Source organism: Biomphalaria glabrata, chromosome 1 (assembly GCF_947242115.1).
Source record: "Biomphalaria glabrata chromosome 1, xgBioGlab47.1, whole genome shotgun sequence".
NCBI classification, from domain to species: Eukaryota; Metazoa; Mollusca; class Gastropoda; family Planorbidae; genus Biomphalaria; species Biomphalaria glabrata.
This window is the reverse complement of record NC_074711.1, coordinates 79,763,502-79,781,820: the sequence shown is the minus strand read 5'-3', so window position 1 is coordinate 79,781,820 and position 18,319 is coordinate 79,763,502. Positions and strand designations below refer to the sequence as shown.

The window sequence follows — 18,319 nt, the reverse complement described above, 5'->3', positions numbered from 1 at the left end:
CTTTTTTTTTAAAATGAAGTCACAACCAATTCACACTCAGAATGAAAAGTGTTTCAACTCGGGCGGAAGGTTTGAACTTGGGACCATCGTTAAGAGTTCAATGAGCATAACATGATGGCCTTCGGCTGTCCCCAAATTACAAACGGCCGTTACATAAATTAGATTGCGTAGATTTGTACACAAAAAATTGCAACTTAACATTTGAACATTTGTTTTTTCATGTTTCTAGTGAGTGGTTTGGTCCAGCCTGGCACATTAGTAGCGATTTTGGGAGCCAGGTATGATATTGTTATGAAAGCTTAAGCGCCAATACACAAAATGATAGGTTTATGTAACAACACAATTAATAGAAAATCTAAATTATTTTATTTTAACATAATGCATTGTTGTTGTTTTTGTAAATGTGGCATAGAGCATATAAAGTAATACTTTTTTTTCCTTCATTTTAGTAGTAGACACTTTATATTTTAAAGCAAAAAAGACTAAAATGAAGTACTTTGTCTTCCAGTGGTGCTGGTAAATCAACGTTGTTAAATGTACTGACGTCAAGAAATACAAATAATTACATTCTGAGTGGTGATATCCGAGTTAACGGTTGGCAGGTCAGTTATTGTGAGGTGTGTCTTAGTGAGAGAGAGAGAGAGAGAGAGAGAGAGAGAGAGACAGAGCGGGGGGAATTGAGTGAGTAGATGTGCTAGTGGCACATGGAATTATTTAATCGTTTGTAAATAAACTGGTCGCAGTTTCACTCAGTAGTATTTTAGTGTCAGTAAATCTTTATACTAAAACAGACATACATGTATTAAGAACTAAAGTTATATTGTACTTCAGATTGGACGATGTATTCAAGGAATATCAGCCTACGTCCAGCAAGATGACTTATTTATCACAACTCTGACCGTCAGAGAGCAGTTGCAGTTCAGGGTAAATACAGACGCGCATCCAAATGTATTGATTGATTGATATGTCAATAGTATTGTTTATTTCAAAGAGAAATATAAGGAAAACTACGTGCTTTGTTCATGACTTTAAATACACTGAATGAAGATATCTAGTCAAACACGTTACATGTTCAGTGTCTTGCCTGTTCCTGCTGTGTGCTGTACACAAGACAAACACGTTACATGTTCAGTGTCTTACGACATGTGTGCTGTACACAAGTCAAACACGTTACATAAACTGTTCAGTGTCTTACCCCCTGTGTGCTGTACACAAGACAAACACGTTACATGTTCAGTGTCTTGCCTGTTCCTGCTGTGTGCTGTACACAAGTCAAACACGTTACATAAACTGTTCAGTGTCTTACCCCCTGTGTGCTGTACACAAGACAAACACGTTACATAAACTGTTCAGTGTCTTACCCCCTGTGTGCTGTACACAAGTCAAACACCTTACATAAACTGTTCAGTGTCTTACCCGCTTTGTGCTGTACACAATACAAACACGTTACATAAACTGTTCAGTGTCTTACCCGCTGTGTGCTGTACACAAGACAAACACCTTACATAAACTGTTCAGTGTCTTACCCGCTGTGTGCTGTACACAAGACAAACACCTTACATAAACTGTTCAGTGTCTTACCCGCTGTGTGCTGTACACAAGACAAACACCTTACATAAACTGTTCAGTATCTTACCTGCTGTGTGCTGTACAGAAGTCAAACACGTTACATAAACTGTTCAGTGTCTTACCCGCTGTGTGCTGTACACAAGACAAACACCTTACATAAACTGTTCAGTATCTTACCCGCTGTGTGCTGTACACAAGACAAACACCTTACATAAACTGTTCAGTATCTTACCTGCTGTGTGCTGTACAGAAGTCAAACACGTTACATAAACTGTTCAGTGTCTTACCCGCTGTGTGCTGTACACAAGACAAACACCTTACATAAACTGTTCAGTGTCTTACCTGCTGTGTGCTGTACACAAGTCAAACAAGTTACATAAACTGTTCAGTGTCTTACCTGCTGTGTGCTGTACAAACACGTTACATGTTCAGTAACTTGTCTTTTCCTGCTGTGTGCCTACACATGCTAACGTAGAGCTGAAATATTCATATTGATGGAACTTATCCCATTCACATTTTTAGATAGTTATCCTTTCAAATCAGACATGAAATCTGGATACCAATAGCCTCCAAACCGTAAATAGGAAAAAAAATTATTAAAGAAGTATACAGCGACTGTAATGTGATTTTAAAGTGTATATATAGTAAGTGGAAAGTAAATGGAAATATTCTTTTGAATTATTTTTTAAGGCATTGCTTAGAATGGACAAAAAATTGGACAAAGAATCTAGGCTAGGAAGAGTTGAAGAAGTCATAAGGGAGGTAAGCGTTAAATATGACTTGATTTCTTGTTTCTAGTTGAAAAATACAATCTATACAATTCTAGAGATGTTTCAAATCCATTTAATCTTGCAAGGAAAATATGTTCACTACTACTAATGCATCAGGTTTGTTTGTAGTTAAACCTCCCATTTTGTCTTTTCCTTACAGATGAGGATCAACACTATTCTATTCCCCACCAAATGTGTTGACATAATTCTTCTCCTTACTTAATATATTGGGAGGCGAGGTGGTTGGATGGTAAAGTGTTTGGCTACCGAACCGGGGGTCCCGGGTTCGAATCCTGGTAAAAGTAATACAGTTGTTCATTGTGCTAGCCACATGACATCCTCGTTAACCATGAGCCATACAAACAGATGACTTTTACATCATCTGCCCCATAGATCACTAGGTCTGAAAGGGGAACTTTACATAGTAACTTGAAGTATTTACTTAATTCTCTTCTCACAGGGTATCTCTACTTCAATCACTTCTCACAGGGTATCTCTGCTTGATTCTCTTCTCACAGTGTATCTCTGCTTGATTCTTTTCCACAGAGTTTTGACTTGATTATATTTCCTACATTTAATGTTGATAACTTCATCTCCTTTCAGATGGGCTTGACAAAATGTGCTAACAATACAATAGGAGATCCTGGTGGAACCAAGAAATGTATTTCTGGGGGTGAAAGAAAGCGTCTTTCGTTCGCTTCGGAGGCATTGACCAATCCGCCCATCTTTTTCTGTGATGAGCCGACCTCTGGTTTAGATTCGTTCATGGCTCAAAGCATCGTCACAACGCTACAGGTGAGAAGTCTTTGCCTTTGAATGAATGCATTCTAACCTTTTTATAGAATGAGACTCAATGAGTTCTACATTTGGTCTTTGAATGAATTCTTGTCTTGGTCTTTGGTTGAATTCTTCTTTTGGTCTTTGAATGAATTCTCGTCTTGATCTTCTAATTAATTCTATCTTTGGTATTTTACGATTGGTTCTTTTATTTGACAGAAAATGGCTTCCAAAGGACGAATTATTTTGTGTACCATCCATCAGCCTTCATCTGAAGTCTTCTCGATGTTTGATCAGTAGGTTTTGTTATCATAAAAACACTCCATAAAACATGTGTAGCTTTTATAACAGACCTTTTCAATTCAGCTCACATTCCATTGTTTAAATAATAGTTTTTAAATTATTTGCGCTTCAACACGATATTCAGTGGCGTAGCAAGAAATCTGAGGGCCCGGAGGGGTGACCTCTTTAGGGGCTCCTGCATTGTTGACATTGAACATTATGACATGAAATAATGGCGTAGTATTAAATGTAAAAACAAATTTCGGACACTCTTTTGGGGGACTTAGATTGTGCTGGCACTGAAGATATTTGGCACAAATATTTTCGTAAACGTGATATGGATATTCAAAACGTAATTTTGAAACAGGAATCACAAGCAGCCACTTGCCTTTAAAATAAAAATGACACATTCCTTTAGCTTCAATAATAAGACTGGCCCTTTGGTTATCTGGTTCAATAATTAAATCTTGTCTATCGCGTATCTATAATACTATATAGTTTTTAAATTATTTGCGCTTCAACACGATATTCAGTGGCGTACTATATACTATATGTTGTAGAATGTCTGCACTTAACATCTATTCAATATTTTCATAATTTATTGAAGGAAACTATTCTAAGGTAGATCTCTATGTGTGAACTTTCTCGTGCTATAAATAACGACAAACAGGAAGATCCTTTAATTAACATATGCGAACATTAATGAACAGCGAATAATTTTATAATGTGTCCAATAGCTATTAGCTGTAAAGGACCCACACAACTGAACACATGACTTTATGCAATGCATAATTTATATTTATACACAGAATTCTGTTGCTGGCTGAAGGCAGAAGTGCTTTTATGGGGACTCGAAAGGCTGCCATGGATTTCTTTGAAAGGTTAGGAAAAAAAACAGACCTTAAAGATAAAAATATTTAAGTCTATTTAGATAAAAAATAACAACATTGACCTGACTGAAACGGTTTGATAACGATATCAATCAGACGAAAACAAAAATGAGATACCCATTTATTAACGGCTGCTAGGTCCAATTAACTGACATCTCAATTTTCTTTTCGCATTAAAATGTGTATAATTATCATTGATTAAACATGTGGTCTTTATGCTGTCTAACAAGAAAGACAAAAACCCACAATAAATTGTTACTCTTGGCGGAGACCTGCTATTTGCGAGACTATAAAGTTATAAAATAATATGGGTAGCATTTTAATTCGCTTTGCATTGATAAGTCTAGATTTTAGTGGAAATCTTATAGGAAAATATTCCGAGTGTTTATAGTTGTAAAAACGCGCATCGAAAAACCAAAGTATTACATTTGTAGGTTTGTCAGTGTAGACTCTGGATTTAAATCTAGACATCTAGAGAAGATATTTTCACTTGACATGCTAACCCGTCCACTGACCAGTGGGCTAGATGACCAACTACATTACAACCTTCTGGAATGAAACCTGTTAATTTAACTAATTCCTTAAATTTTGTAATCCCAGCACAACTATTCAATTATCTCTTGCAGACCCATAATGTGTCCTAACAATTTTTGTATCAGACTTTATTCTACATCCTAACAATTTCTGTTTACTTCTGCCCCAGGTTGTCTTATCCCTGCCCTAACAATTACAACCCTGCTGACCACTTTATCTTGACGTTGGCCATTGTGCCTGGACAGGAAGATGTGAGCCGTCAGCGTACACATGTAAGTTTCACACGACTGGTTGTCTTTTGGCTGTGTGTTGTGTTCCCCCAAAAAGTGTGTAAACAAAAAAACTGCTACATTTGACAAAGTCAATGAGAGCGACAAAAAAAAAAAAAACAGAATGAAGAACCAAAACCAGGTATTGGCAGGAGTAGTGAGAAACTAAACCTAAGAGTTATCTTCTTCTTATCTTATATTATACAGACGTTACTTCAAAAAAGATTATTGCGTCCTATGCGTCATGCATCTTGTGCATGTTAACCAATGACTTAAATTCTGCCAAGTCACTGGTTTTCCTGGCTAGCTCAGGCAATCCATTCCATGCTCTAGTAGCACTAGGGAAGAAGGAGTATTTGTACAAATTTGTCCTAGCATATTGAGCGAGGAATGGGCCTTTATCTTTGTGTATTTCTGAGTATTTTATTAGATTTTGTATTTGAAGATTATGGTTCAGTGTGTTATGTATAATTGCTACTTTACTTTTAAGTCTTCTATCCTGAAGACTTTCTAAATTTAGTGATTTTACTAAAGGTGTTACTCTAGTCTACCTTACGGACAACTCGCGACTGGCTCAAGAAAAACTGGTCGCCCCCACCTCCGCTACATAGAGGTAATAAAACGGGACCTCAAATCAGTGAACATCAATACTGACCATTGGTAAGACATAGCTCTAGACCGCACCAGATGGAGAGAGACCGTGACCAAGAAAGCTATGGACAGTGAAAGAACATGAGTCTCAGCTCAGGGAGAAAAACGTACAATATGAAAAATGGCTAGGTCCTCTACCACCGGAGCAAAAACCACCTTAACCTGCGATATCTGTGGACGGGAGTGTCTCTCCAAAATAGGGCTCCACAGCCACATGAGAAAGTGTGTGAGATGAACCACAGTCGTTCTAAGGCTGAACGAGGCCTACTACTCTAGTCAAATGTGAATATTCGTTTATTATGAATCTCACTGCTCTATTTTGTGTCTCTTCCAGTTTCTTAATGTTTTCTTGAGTTGAGGTGCCCATTTTCTATTATTGGCTATTATTGGGTTGGGAAAATATATTGATACTAAAACATTTCACTTCAATGAGGTTTCTCCTTTTTTTTCCCTCTTCACTCATGGAATGACTATGGTTCAGGTTCATCTCAAAGAGATGAGATGAAGTCATGAGCATTAGCTATAGGTATAAAGTTATTCTACCCCTCTCCATGTAGATAGTCTCTCCCCTCCACGCAGTGTTTTCTTACTTAACAATCTCTTAAGCTTGTACTGTTCCGGTTACATTAGAGGAAATACAAACATCAATTTAATAACAATATATAATATTCAGGCAAATTCATGGACGTATGTTCTTATTTTATACATATTGGAATACAGTACAGCCTTATTTTGAGGAACTATCGATAGCGGCTTTTTAAAGGTGCAGTTCAGGTTCGGATATCACTGTGTTCTATGCAGGTGCGTTTAATGCAGTTCAGTTAATTTTTATAGATTAAGTTGTTTGTTTGTTTGTTTTTCGTTTTAGTTTATTTGTAACCAGTTTCAAGAAACTGAAGAGTATAGACAGATAGCCAAAGAGACTCGTGATCTGAACCAGACAGCAAGAGACAGCCAAAGTGATCCTCTAGTTAGTGAGATTTAACTTTTGATGTTATCATCTAATTTTGAAGACATTTAAAGTTCTTTCAACATTACATAATTTGTTTCTTGGTACATTTGTGCGTCACTCTTATTGTTAAGTTTAGGAAAGTTTCAAATGTGGAACGTCGTTATTTGTAGTCCTAGCAATATTAGTCGTAGCATTCTAGGAAAACTGTTCTAGTATTTGATATTTAGTATTTGGTATGGCCCATGATACAATGTTAGTTTCTTTCATGTGAAACATTCAGATAAAAATGTAGATTGTGAACGCATGAGAGCCCTATTCACAAATGAATTATCTTTTTTACAATTCCTCTTACTAGCTTGCGAACTCTTAATGGGTTCTGGAAGCAGGGCGGACACGATTTTTTAAAACGGATGGAGAAAATTGAGTTGATATTTGACAGTTAATATAAAACATCTTTGTGAAACAAATTACCAGCTAATTAAGCAAAGTGAAAACTCTGATTAGACTGTTATACCTTTTTTTCAAAATGTAATTATCTTAAAATTAAATTCAAGAGACCGTCTTTTATTCTGAACACGGTTCAGTGGTAATTGATAGGTGAATAAATAAATAGTCGACATAAGCATTTTGCGAACAGTCTTTTGTAGGAATTATGAGCTGGACTTTTAATAGAAGAACTTGATTGTGAAAGATCACTGAAAAGACCCCTGGCAATAAGGAAGCATTACCAGAAACAAATAGAATGAGAAATTGTAGACCGCCTCAAGGAGGAGTTCATTTAAAAAGCACACAATTGTGTTTGTTACTTGTTTGCAATGTGTTCGTTGGGCAGTTTATTAATTGTAAACATTCAACATGGCGGGCCTTAGTCTTATGAATATATTCATTCTCTATTTCAAACAGTTGACAGACATACTGGCTGGTGAATCCAGGTAAACAAATACATTTGGGCTTCACATCTTATTGCATTGTAGTATTTATTGTTATTATTGTATCTGTGGATTGTAACTTAAGCTGTAGTTGAAGTTTTTGTTTTGGAAACAAACTCTGGTCACTAATTTTGTCTGGGCACCACTTGAAAGAATATCTCTGATTTCTCAATCTTCTTACCATTAATGGAGGACTGCCTGGTCAAGTGGCATGCGATCTGGACTCTCGCCTCGATGGCTCCGAGTATGACACCCTGCCACCACCATCCCGTCATGCGGGAGGTTTCGCTAAAATGTAAGAATTTTCCATTTTGGAAGAAAATCCGAAAGGTATAAAACTAACAAACAATTGTGAAACCGTCTGCGGGTTCAGTGCGGTTAAAATGATCACAAAATACAATAATTCTGTATGTTGTTCGTATTTGCATCTGTATTGTTATTGTACAGTAGTTACGCTGAGATGGTCAATTGTAGTCAAACTGAATTTCCATTTGATTGGACTAATAAAAATCATCTTTTCTTAAACTAGTTAGACTCATACTATTTTTAAAGTGATATTGATAGATAGTATCTGTGTACTTCAATTTGTACAAAGTTTATAACAACTCTGTCTGTCTGTCTGTCCATCTGTCTGTCTTGTAAAAAGTTTGAACATGATTTTTCTCCCATTTGTCATTCTCGGATCAAGTTTAAACTTGTCGATGTAAAGCCAAGTAATTGTATCAAGAGAAATAGAGAAAACAAAAATCTCTTTTGTTACAAAGCTTATTATGCCAACTCTGTCTGGCAAAACGGTTTTCCATTCTGGAATCAAGTTAAAATTTGGCATAATTATTCAAAGTCGTAAACTATACACGAATCATTCCAAAAATTAACAAATCAGTGAATCATTTAGTGCTAATTAATTAATTTTGTTTTCTAGTGCAGAGAGGACGCTAAACCACGTAATTTTTAAGATCAATGGTAGCAATTAGCGGTTATTTTCCCTTAGATAAGCTTTGGTTTTAAAAAGTATTCTTTTGTTCTTTTGTTTGTTGTAGTATTCCATTTTAGAAATATTTTAAAATAGATTTTATTAATGTCTCTTAATACTAAAAAATGGACATTATGCTTGCTAAATTAAATGCACGTAACTGTTTTTAAAACAAAACTGAAAATGTACACAAATTTTGCAGAGTACTAAGAAATGAAATAGCTATTCATATCAAGTATTTCTTATTAATGACCAATCCTCTGCAATTGTGTAAGATAGCATTAAAACAAGAAGATCTTTATCTTTTCTTACGCTTTCACCTTTCAGGTATGAAGTCTCCTGGCTGACACAGTTTAGGTATCTATTCTGGAGAAGTTGGATCAGCATGTTCAGGGACGACAACTTGACCCGCGTTCGATTCATGCAGGCCTTGGTGAGTTACGACTAAACATTACAGTAACACAAACTAATAGTTGAAATATTCCTTTTCGGTTTGCTGATTCTCTACCCTAAAGCATTCGGAATCTTTAAATGACAAGTTGGTGTAGACAGCTTTCTATTTTCCAGACTCTGGCCATCGTCCTAGGGCTTATATACCTTCAGCAGACGGTCGACCAGAAGGGAATCATGAGCCTTAATGGTGCAATCTTCCTGTTGATAACTCACACCTCCTTTTGTAACATATTCGCTGTGGTCACGGTAAGTTATGTCTGGCTGTGGTCACGTCTCACTGTCGTTACGTCTCACTGTAGTCATGTCTCACTGTGGTCACGTCTCACTGTGGTCACGTCTCACTGTAGTCACGTCTCACTGTAGTCATGTCTCACTGTGGTCACGTCTCACTGTGGTCACATCTCACTGTAGTCACGTTTCACTGTGGTCACGTCTCACTTGCTAAGATCACGATAAGCTAAGTTTCGCTGTCATTACGTCTAGATATGGTCACGGTAAGTTATAGAGTTACACGCTGTTGTCAAGATGGCTGCTTTTTGTATTAGCATGCATGACATGATTGACCTAAGAACACGCGTACGACGTAATCATCTTCTTTTTTGAAGTAACGTCTGTATTTCATGAGATAAGATATTTTGTTGAGGTCATGGTAAATTGTCTCGTTGTTGTCACGGTAAGTTATGACTCGTTGTGGTTACGGTAATTTAAGTCTTGCTATGGCCAGGTCTCACTGTCGTCACGTCTCGCTGTCGTCACGGCAAGATATGTCTGTCGTCACGTCTCGTTATCGTCACGGCAAGATATGTCTGTCGTCACGGCAAGATATGTCTGTCGTCACGGCAAGATATGTCTGTCGTCACGTCTCGCTGTCGTCACGGCAAGATATGTCTGTCGTCACGGCAAGATATGTCTGTCGTCACGTCTCGCTGTCGTCACGGCAAGATATGTCTGTCGTCACGGCAAGATATGTCTGTCGTCACGGCAAGATATACCATGCTGTGGTCAGGGTAAGTTAAATCTTGCTTTTAGTCTCTGTAAGTTATGTTTTACTGTGGTTTCATTTCGCTGTGCTCACGTTAAGGTATGCCCTGCTGTGCTCACTCCTTGCTGTGGTCAGGGTAAGTTAAATCTTGCTTTTAGTCTCTGTAAGTTATGTTTTACTGTGGTTTCATTTCGCTGTGCTCACGTTAAGGTATGCCCTGCTGTGCTCACTCCTTGCTGTGGTCAGGGTAAGTTAAATCTTGCTTTTAGTCTCTGTAAGTTATGTTTTACTGTGGTTTCATTTCGCTGTGCTCACGTTAAGGTATGCCCTGCTGTGCTCACTCCTTGCTGTGGTCAAGGTAAGTTATCACTTCCTGAGATGTATATAGATGATCTCATTCTAAAATATTTCTAGTCATTTCGATACATATATTGAGTTCCTGCATCAAAGCTTGTCACCCAAATGGACTACATTTTGGTCCAACGTGTTTTTTCTTTGTGTGTGGAATAGATATTAAATTGCCTTGTATATATAATTAGTCGATAAGTAGATTTGAAATGTTGTGCGTATTTGTTGGGTCAACGAGAGTTTCTATTCCATTGGTTGCTGTTGTTTTCTCATGTTCATAAATTGTTTTACCTTAACTACTAAATGAATCCGTTTGAAAAAAAACAAATACGTTTGAAAAGTACTAATCAAATACAATTGTAAACAACAAATCAGAGAGAGAGGCAGAGTTGTGTGTGAGTGTATATATGTATGTGTGTGTGTAAAGAACTAAACAATGCATGTGTGAAGAACTAATCAATATATCTGTAAAGAACTAATCAAATTATTTATAAAGACCTAATCAAGAATGTGTGGGTTTCATTCTTTTATTTCTTCATTTACAGACCTTTCCGTCAGAGTTGTATATATTTCTGAGAGAATATGGTACTGGACTGTATAGAGTAGACACCTATTATCTGACCAAATCTTTGGCTGAGGTATGTTGAACAAACACATCTGTATTAGGGCATATTTGACTCCAATTTTTTGAACTTAAGCAAAGCGGGACAGTTTTGTTTCATTGGAAGTTTGTGTAGGATATACTTAGTGGCCTGACTCTATAGATGTAAAATATACAATTTATGATTTGACCTAAAACCAAATATGTTACAAGTTTAAGAGATATATAGTAAAAGCTACAGAAATATTTTTTATTGTGACAATACGAAACTGGACTAAACGGATCCAGGCAAGAATAGCCAAAACAGAAAACTCCTTTTAAAAAGAGACGTAAGCAAATTAAATACAATGAATATTGTTAATGATAATGAACCATAAACTCGATAACCCCGACTGCTCGACAGTGCTATAAGGTCTGGACGTGGATACGTTAGCATACTTGTATTGTGTGTCATTGTGAAGTGAAAGTGTAATCTGAATAAACAACTAAGATCTCAACGGCTTTGAGAATTTTTTAATTTTCCTATCGTTGTTTATCTCAATGTTCTTATTATGGCCACTGAAAACAGCAATGACATTCTAAATGCCTCAATGGGTAGCTAAAGCACTAGCGTACAGCTTGACAAGGACTGGAGGACAGTTATAGACCTTTTTTTTTTAATTTGTGATCCTAAGTTAGGGTCCCATGTTTGGAAGAACAGTGCTGGACAGACACGTGACTAGTGGACATGAGAACGAAATCATCGTCCACCCCTGATGTCGCAGAAGTCTGCATAAATGACCAAACGTTAAAGTCTTCATCACATTGTTCTGTTGCCCCTGTGTGCTACGTAAAACAAGGGCAATGAGATCGAAATTTGCTGAATACTAATAGAGAAGTTTATAAATTAATTTGTTAAAGACATCTCTTAAATAATACTGATTTAATGTTTAATTTATGTTAGGTACCTTTGGTCATTGTAACAACAATCCTTTTTGTGGCAATAACATACTGGATGATTGGTAAGATTGTTTTCTTAAATAAGTAAACTAAGAATTGTATATATATGTATTTTGTATATTTGGTATATAATTGTTTTTAAACTGCTATTCTGAAGGTTCAGCTGTGTTTTTTTTTCTCTGATATTAACCTTAGGATTGTATAGCTCCTTGGAGTCCTACCTGGTAGCGAATGGAGTTTTGATGCTTGTAGGAACAAATGCCATTTCTTTAGGTAGATTTTGTTTCGTAATAAATAAGTAACAGTTTAAGGCGCAGTCAATATCAAGCTTATGTTTCTGTGAACAAGGGTTAATGAGAATGTTATGAGGCTGGGACAATGACCAACCACTTTTACTTTCTCAATGACTGAATGTAGCTTTTTACATGGGTCGTTGTAGCCCCAAACTGCAGGCAGACAACTAAACCGCTGTAGGCGTATTATATATCGAAACACGATGGACGAACTATATATATATATATATATATATAAACTTAAAATACTCTAATAACTTCTTTGTAAATAGAAATTTTATTACAATATAGACAAATTTAGGAAGCGTTGTCGAGAGGCTAAATACGCTTGAACTTGGCTTGGCTTGGCTACCTAGAAGAGGGCTCGAGGTTCGATTCCCGACTCGGGCAGAGTTGTGTTTACTGAGCGCCTAAAGGCAGCACGGAAAACCAACTCCTAGTTACCCCCTTCCCCCCACTGGTCCACAAATGAGATTGGACCAAATCGCTCTGAGCATGCTATAAGCATGAAAGTAGCGCTATATAAAAGCTATAATAATAATCTAGCTTGAGATCAAATGAAATAAGAAGAGTAGACTCAGTAATAATATAAAATGGTATTCTGAACAAAATCTAGCTACAATAACACGTCTTTTCACTCAGGCAATCTGGAGACTTCTCTTCTACCTAGTACCGCTGACGGCAATGCCTCTTGTCTTGCATCATTTACAATCAATCGCTGACCTCGTCCCACCGTCACCATAGAAACACACACACACACTCCATAACAATTGGGTCATCAAGAACTTGAACTCCACACGAGTACTTTATAACACCAGTCAACATTGCCTAGGAGCAAGGAAGACGCGTTAAACTAAAGAATCCAAATAATTATTGATAGATACAAAAAGACTCGAAAAGTCAAGTTTAGTTTTTGCTATACAAAGAGGCGCGGTGGAAGGGTGGTAAAGCGCTTGGCTTCGGAACCGGGAGTCCCGGGTTCAAATCCTGGCAAAGACTGGGATTTTAAATTTCGGAATTTTTGGGCGCCTCTGAGTCCACTCAGCTCTAGCTAATGGATACCTGACATTAGTTGGGGGAAGTAAAGGCGGTTGGTGGTTGAGCTGCCCTCGTTAACTTAGGGCCACTGAAACAGATGACCTTTACTATAGGTCTGAAACAATATTTATTAAACGATTATTTTTATTCAAGATGAATTCAATTTTGTGATTGGATTTTTTTTCCCTATCCTTGATCATTGCTGCACCGACCGTTGATTACATATAGCAGTAATGCCCAAAATACGGCCCGCGGGCCAGATCCAGCCCGCGACGTGCTTTCATCCGGCCCGCCGAATAGTCGGCACAAAAGATAGAAAATCCCCCACCCTAAAAAAATGTTCAAAATATATCTTTACCTACTTTAGGGCCCTCGCTTTTCTAATGGATTACTACCAAGGCATTTAACATTTCTGCGTTCATGAAATAGGACTGTAGAATCTACTAGGAAAAGTGAACGGATCTTTTCTATTTTGTAGAACATGATACCATTGCTAACCAACATTTTTGTTTTTTATAAAGAAAATGTCTGTCTGGCTGTTTTTAAAAAAATAAGAATAACAAAATATAAACAGAACTTACGCCATTGTTTGAAGTGTAAAGAGAAACTTCAACTCTCCCAATACTTCAATGTCAGTACTAGATCCTCAGGTTTGAAATAAAATAGTTTCAGGTCAATGTCATTCAGTTTTTGTATCTTTTCCATCATGTGGCCCGCGACACTGGTGTTGGAAATTAAAATGGCCCGCAGATTGAATTAGGCTGGGCATCACTGACATATAGCGTTTGAGATCAAATTTGTCTGACATATTGATCCTTGGTTTTAGTAAAGATACGGGACGTTAAAACTGTATACATGTGTGGTAATCATGCAACAACAACATCAAAAATGACTTCTCTGTTTATTTGTTTATATTCTCAGGATATTTTGTCTCAACGATATGTGGCTCAGTGACAATCTCCCTCGCAGTGGCGCCGCCTCTGCTTATTCCGTTCATGTTATTTGGTGGCCTCTTTGTCAATACAGCGTAAGTCCAGACTTTTTTTAAAGATAAAATAAATTCTTGACTTGTTGAACATTTGATATTGGTCTTGAGGCTTTGATAATAAAAATAGTTTTAAAAAAGAAGTCTTTGAACAAAGCATTGGCTGTGTTTAGTAGCAGTTGAAGTGGAATTCACACCAAACGCTTTGATTGTAAATGATGTTCTACTGTTTTGTTTTTATAGTCTAAAACTTTTACGATCCATTTTCTACCACTATTGCTACTCAAACAACGTAACAGTCAGAAGGTTTGTAACCCAAACATTAAACTTATGAGAGTCACATTTAGGTCTTACCGTTCTCCAAAAGAATTCCTACAGGTGTGTAGTAGTATTGTATACATACCACCAATGACTTATCTCCCCTTAGCCATATAAAAACAAAATTAATTAACTTCGACTAACTGATCAACTTTTTTTTTTGTTATTGATTCCTGTGTTATCAACGAACATGAGCTTGTAGGCAAAATTTAATCACAACAGGATGAGTAGAAGTGGTCGAAAAAAAATCAATCTTAACTATATAAGCATTGTAAAATCAAAATACAGTGGAATCAGTTAATTGAATCTAACCGAGACGCGATCATTTTGGTTCTAGTAACTGGTTAGTCCAACTACAAGTACGTGTCGTGTAGCAAGACGGGTCTAGGATTCGGTCCATATACTGGTCCAAATAATTAATAGTCACATTAACTGGACTCAACTGTAGTCTTAATATTTTCTTTCAATAATGTTCTGTCGGCTCTGTTAAATTAATCATTAAAACTATTAACAGCCCCATTGACAAATGATTAAAATTTCGCACATGTCTGACGTTATATGAAAATAGCATTCATTTTTATCTTAGTTCCGTTCCTTATGTCTATGTTGGATGTTCAGCATGTCTTGGTTTAATGGAGACAGTGTTTCTTTGTTAGCGCTGTGTTCAAACATGACGAGAAGACGAAAGAGGCGTTTAATATTTTCATCAAGTGGATAGGCCTACAAAAAAAAATGCACATGTGTCTTATAACAGTGGTTCCCCAACTTTTTCTCTGACGGAACACTTCGCACATGCTGAGTATTTAGCGGAACACTTTGTTTTTTTTCTAGAGAGATTAATACAAGTGGTGGCCTACTAGTTAATTATTCCAGTAGTTCGTAGAACACCTATTGAGGCCTCGCGAAACACTGGTTTGGGAAACACTGTCTTCTAGTATTTTTGTGATGTCACATGTCTATTTTTTTTTCTAATTAATTCTTAAATTAATATTGGTGCTTAAATTTACAGACTCACAATTAACAAATTTGCTGCTGGTCATATGACTTGCGCTTCGGACGGACTGTCGTCGTGATAGTCCTGAGTTCTAACCCTGCCACCCCAGCAGGTAGTATCGACGTTGACGTAACAATCTTCATTTTCTGGAGAAACGTCTGAAATGTGAAGAAAAAAAAAACTGGTCCTAAATTCAGGCCACAAACTCCCAGTCTTTATATGCACCTGATGCTTTGGTTAGTAGGCCTAGAGTAACCTTAAGCTATTCAGTGAATAGAAGATCTAGACTTCTGCTATGCACTTATGCCAAGTGTTGTGTGTTTTTATGTAGAAACATCCCCATCTATTTCGTGTGGCTGGAATACCTTTCTTGGTTCAAGTTTTCTAATGAAATTCTTATGGTGAACCAGTGGAGGAACATTGATTACATACGTGAGTGATTACATATATTCGTGTGTAATAAAAAAGCTTATTAATTATATGATGAAATATTTATATATGTATGTTGTTAAATAATAAGGCTTGGGTTCGATTCCGATGATTAATGAAAAATGCAGTAGTTCCCGTGGCAACGCAGCCCCTGCTGCGACCTACATATTTTACCACATCCAGCGCGGTCGTCTTGACCTCCTTCAGTCGTAGAAGCTGGAAACAAATCAAGGGGTGTAACAAATGTGTAATGCTAGTATAATTAATTGATAGATGTTATGCATACATTATTACTTACTTAAATATTTTGTTTTTCTAAGTTATATGTCTAAGTGCTTAATTATGTAGTGACTAGAATGTTGTGACGTATCAAGTTATAAATCGTCACCAGCGATTTCAAAACTCTAACTTGGAACTCGAAATATGGAATAAAATAGAACGATGGCTTATTATAGTGCCACGTCCATACAGAATTAATGTTATAGTAGCAATAATAATAATTTGAAATGTTTTTAATTTTCAGTGGGTTTAATTTTTCACATGGCATAAAGAATACTAATAGTTTGTTGTTGCTTTTTTAAAGTGCATCAGTGAACACTGACAGCTTCCTTAAAGCTGTGGATTTATCTACAGTAGGACGTTAAAGTTCAAAATAACTGAATCTCAATCCAACAAAATGCGTCTCCTATTGTATTAGTTTTATTTCATCGCATTTAATCAATGTCATTTTACTGCCCCCTAAACTTGTTCCTTTGGTTTCAGCCTGCCCCAACGTGTCGGTGCCTCAGGCAGCACCGAACCAGACACAGACCTTTCAGACCGCCTACCCCCAGTGTCTGTATCGCTCAGGAAAGGATGTCCTAGAATATACAACATTCTCCGAGGTAAGCCTCGCCATAAAAAAAAATCAAGGCTACGCCTACGTAATTATATTATTTTGTGATGGGTTGTCCTTAAAGGCTAGAGAGTTTATCATTAAAACGATACCGGGTTCGAATCCTGGTGAAGACTGGGATTTTGAATTTCAGGATCTTGAGGGCACCTCTGAGTCCTCCCAGCTCTAATAGGTACCTGGCATTAGTTGGGGGAAACGTAAATGGGGTTGGTCATTGTGTTGGCCACACGACACTCTCGTTAACCGTGGGCCTTAGAAACAGATAACATTTACATCATCTGAGAGAACTAATACTTAACAAAATGCATTAAAGGATAATTTGTATTCCTGAAAAGTTTATATTTGTGATTGGAGTTTTTTCCTATCCTACACCATTGCCGCACCGACCGTTGATTACATAAACAGTTTGAGCTCAATGACTTATTGATCCTTGGTTTCTATATTAACAATTAGTATTCCATAGCCGTCTCTTGATACCTGTTTTTATACGCTCTTAATTACCTTAAGTACGGGGTTAGTGTTAAAGTCCTAATAGTCGACACTTGGGTCCCATTTCACCAGTGTGTGGTATTTTTAATCAGAGAGCTGGGCTTTTTAGTTGCGTTAGTATTTTAGGATATATGATATAAATAAATAAATAAATAAATAAATATATATATATATATATATACGACTGTATCTGTGGAGTTCTTCCTCTTAGATAAGTTGATCTTTTTTATTTGGGGTGGGGGAGGTTGGTTTGGGGGGGGGGGTCAAGTATTGTTTTCTTTTTTATTTCTTTTTTCTTCTTGTCATACAGGACAATCTATTTTTGGATATCTGTATGTTGGTTGTCCTACAAGTGGGACTTCGACTGATTGCCTTCGTCGCTGTTTATGCTCGAGCTCGCAGATCGAAAGAATAAATTAAATATTTTACTTGAATGTATGTTTTGTGAATTCCTTTTATGTGGAGATGTTCATATTTTATAATCATGCATATAATCATTAGCAATCATATACTATACATTATATCTTGATTTTATCTAAAAACAAGATTACAAAGAGAGTTTGTGTTACACAAACTCAGAGGCGGCCCCCGTCGAAGTCGGATCCCTGTCGGATCTGCATATTCGCAAATAATATTCAAGAGGTGATTTAATTTTGATGTAAAATGTTTTACACGTTTCGGATGTTCCTTCAGAGTTGAAGATAATTACTTCCTAGTCCAAACCTCCTGCAGGACGACGGGGGATGGGAGCGGGCAGGGTTTGTACCCTGGGCCATCCATAAATCTGAACGACAGTCCAGCGCGCAAACCGCACGACCAGGCAGCCATCCGATGGTCAAAAGTAATAATGTTTCAAAGATTCATTTGCCGTAAATTTAAATTTAAATTTAATAAAAAAATAGTAGATTAGTTTTAGTATATTAAAACATTACAATATTGATCAAAACGTTTGGAAATGA

The 18,319-nt window shown here is 36.9% G+C and overlaps 1 protein-coding gene across 1 annotated transcript; it reads left to right on the top strand.

Annotated features, from left to right (window-relative positions):
- Positions 1–2,194: 2,194 nt before the first annotated feature.
- LOC106053862 (protein white-like) lies at positions 2,195–17,830 on the top strand. The gene is made up of 16 exons (XM_056017681.1): positions 2,195–2,331; positions 2,943–3,134; positions 3,336–3,412; positions 4,208–4,279; positions 4,992–5,094; positions 6,611–6,712; positions 7,598–7,626; positions 8,924–9,029; positions 9,164–9,295; positions 10,925–11,017; positions 11,924–11,981; positions 12,115–12,192; positions 14,172–14,277; positions 15,879–15,979; positions 16,739–16,860; positions 17,671–17,830. The coding sequence occupies exons 1-16, from the start codon at positions 2,272–2,274 to the stop codon at positions 17,773–17,775; spliced, it is 1,536 nt and encodes a 511-aa protein (XP_055873656.1). The 5' UTR covers positions 2,195–2,271; the 3' UTR covers positions 17,776–17,830.
- The last annotated feature ends 489 nt before the right edge of the window (positions 17,831–18,319 follow it).

Bases quoted from the DNA above. Each gene is read 5' to 3' on its own strand.
- LOC106053862 (XM_056017681.1), top strand. From the start codon at position 2,272: ATGGACAAAAAATTGGACAAAGAATCTAGGCTAGGAAGAGTTGAAGAA. The intron at 3,135-3,335 runs GTGAGAAGTCTT...TTTATTTGACAG, and splicing joins GCATCGTCACAACGCTACAG to AAAATGGCTTCCAAAGGACG. The intron at 3,413-4,207 runs GTAGGTTTTGTT...ATTTATACACAG, and splicing joins GTCTTCTCGATGTTTGATCA to AATTCTGTTGCTGGCTGAAG.